The sequence below is a fragment of the Camelina sativa genome, chromosome 17 (genome assembly GCF_000633955.1).
Source record: "Camelina sativa cultivar DH55 chromosome 17, Cs, whole genome shotgun sequence".
Lineage (NCBI taxonomy): Eukaryota > Viridiplantae > Streptophyta > Magnoliopsida > Brassicales > Brassicaceae > Camelina > Camelina sativa.
In genome coordinates this window covers 31,444,695-31,447,682 of record NC_025701.1, presented here as the reverse complement: position 1 = coordinate 31,447,682, position 2,988 = coordinate 31,444,695, and the positions used below count along the sequence as shown (strand labels likewise).

Below are 2,988 nucleotides of genomic sequence, written 5' to 3'. Positions count from 1 at the left end.
ATTTGGATTTACGAGAGATATGATTAATGTTAATTAGTGGTGGTTAATTTGATCGGGGCGTTTTGGTTTGGATTAGACTTCTCTTTTCGTCTCTCCATGCAAATAGTTACTAGTACATATACAATCCACATATGTGTAGACTATGTACATGTTCTTATATACGTACATTACACATAACAATGATCATGATGACTGTGTATAATTAATAGCCACTAACTGAATGAGGTATGGTTAAAATCTTAATTATAGATCATGGCCAAGCTTTTTTTATTCTTCTATATTATCAATGACGTAACCAAAAAAAAGTTTTTATATTCCATTTCCACAAAAGAAACGATCCAAAAGCCAAAGAGATTTTGAGTCCTTAATTAGGGTGTCTGAGAAACCGTTTGGAAGAAGAGTTAGTAGCAAAACCTCTGCTTCTACTCTTTCGATGTCTTGGAATTGTAACTTTCTCAAGAAGAGACAAGACCTCAGGCATCGATGGTCTACCTTTAACCTCTCCAATACATTGTAAAGCCAAGAAAGACATCATAAACGCTGCTTTCTGAGGGTATTGACCCACAAGCTTCGTGTCCATTATCCTAAACACTTTTCGCTTGTCTCGCAAGTAAGGTGTCGCCCATTCTACTAAATATTCTTCTTGTCGAGCTTTAGTTTTGTCTATTGCTCTACGTCCAGATAGAATCTCTAGCAAGACGACACCAAAGCTATAGACGTCACATTTCATTGTTAGATGACCTGACAGAGACCAAAAGCAGAGACCAATCAATGTGTTTTTAGAAATTTCATGTTTTGTTAGTTGAAATTGGAACAAATGAACCATCAAACAAAGAGAAAACTGTTGCTAGATATTCTGGAGCTGCGTAACCTTCTGTACCGATGACTTGGGTTGTCACATGTGAACGGTTGTCTTTTGGACCTTCTTTTGCCAATCCAAAGTCTGAGAGTTTTGGGTTGAATCCTGAATTAAGAAGGATATTTGCTGCTTTGAAGTCTCTGTAAATGACTTGATCCTTAGCTTCGTGCAAAAAACAAAGCCCTCTAGCAGCACCAATCGCCACTTTCATACGCAGTGACCAAGAAAGCACATTAGAACCCCCTAGAATAAATAAGATTCATCAGGTCATGAACAATGCCAAGTAACATAAACATAAATGTTGGATCTTAATTCTTACTTACTTTCAAACAAATGATTTTCAAGACTACCATTAGGCATATACTCGTAAACCAAAAGACGTTGTTCGTCTTCCAAGGAGTACCCAATCAATTTCACCAGATTCGGATGATGCAATCTTACAAGAGAAGTTGAGAAACCAACCTTTTTGTTTATTTTCCATTGCAGCAGTCGCCGGTTTGGCCCTGTCGACGACGATGACCATTGAACGTAGCTCACAATTAGCAAAGCTGCAAATCAAATGCAAATTAATAAAACCTCACTTATAATTTGAAAATTCCTCACGAAGGGTGTGGATCTTACTGGCCGCAAATTTCCTTCTTAACATCTGGATGGCACTCGCTTTGTAGTGCATTCAATGTGTGAAACAAGAAACCACTGTGTGTCACAATAGCTATCTCTTTTTCTTTCCTTGTCCATAGCCTACAAATCCAAAACAAGCCATATGCAGTTCTGTCCCATCAGCATTCTCGATAAGTCAACAGGACTAATGGAGATTACTTAAATTCTACATGGAACAATAGTATATTGAAAGAATCTTCTTTCATCAGAGATTGATTCTATTTGATGCCAACTTCTACTTATCAAACTAACAGTGTCGAGGAAGCAAAGAGGATGCTTCTCTAAGTTTTCACGTTCTGGACATAAGGGAAAAGAGAAAATACCAGTTCAGGAACTATTTTCCTCTAGCAGCAAGTTCTTCAATTGTTTCTCTAACATCAGCCTTCCATAACTTGTCTTCATCGCTTTCTATCTGAAGGCAAATTCAAATGTGAGGAGTCATTTGGAAGCACGAATAAGTTGTTTGGCGTAGCTGTACGCTGCACATTGCTAGTAGTCAATTGGGCAACCAGAAGATTACAAGTAATAATCAATGCCAGGCACAGTTAAGCATCACTTACGTTTATAAGTCTGATGGAGTTATGGATTTAAAGAAATATTTACGGATGACCAAGTCGAATATATGCATTACTATGAAATGAATTTTTCTTCAAAAATGCCTTTTTCCAATTCTCCCATATTAATACGTTGACACAGACCAAAGAAACATCAACTACATCCATGATCTTTCCGAGAAAACCTTACAGTCGCTCCCACTCTGAAACACTTTTTACTTCACACATGTAATATAGCATTTCTGGCGTGGAACTCAGTGACTATTATTTCTTTCGCAGTCATATGAATCACAATTGATATCTATGAATCAAAAATTAGAAAACTCTTGATCACCAGCCTACCAATCATTGCAAGTTTGATCCTTATCTGTGGAAGCATATAGTTTAATAAATGAGTTTCATCATACACCACATCTTGACAACATATATTTGTTTAATCATACTGAGCATATCTCTTCAACTAACCTTTTTTCTGGAAAAATATCTCTTCAATTAACCATGTCTCTCTATCTCTCTCTGTCTCTAGCTTTGCATTAACGAAAATTAAAGCAGGTTAGTAAGAAACTGAAGGGATTGTCATAGAAAGTAAGAGTCATATTTGTTATCTTACCTCATCACTCATCAGAGAAGCGTTTGAATATCTAAGAGGCCACCCTTCCTAATTTCGTCTCCCATCAAATATGGAAGGTTAATTAATGCCATATGTTTGAAGATAATAAAACCCATGGAGCAATTCTTCTAAGGTTTTTACCAAGAATATGTGGATAGGAAAAATGTCGAACCTCAAAGACTTGTTGTTAGGCTTAAATTTGGTAAAGATAATGCTCACTTGTGTGCAGATCAGAAATCACTCCAAAAGAATGTCATGGCTTGAAAGTTAAACCCCACGACCTGCAAATAAATGAATTACATGGA

General features: G+C 36.7%; 1 protein-coding gene across 1 annotated transcript; it reads right to left on the bottom strand.

Annotated features, from left to right (window-relative positions):
• Positions 249 to 1,848, bottom strand: LOC104758509 (protein kinase 2B, chloroplastic-like). Its single transcript, XM_010481393.1, has 6 exons — positions 1,843 to 1,848; positions 1,481 to 1,600; positions 1,322 to 1,407; positions 1,183 to 1,248; positions 872 to 1,102; positions 249 to 741 (listed from the first exon to the last, which is right to left on the bottom strand). The coding sequence occupies exons 3-6, from the start codon at positions 1,380 to 1,382 to the stop codon at positions 365 to 367; spliced, it is 735 nt and encodes a 244-aa protein (XP_010479695.1). The 5' UTR covers positions 1,383 to 1,407; positions 1,481 to 1,600; positions 1,843 to 1,848; the 3' UTR covers positions 249 to 364.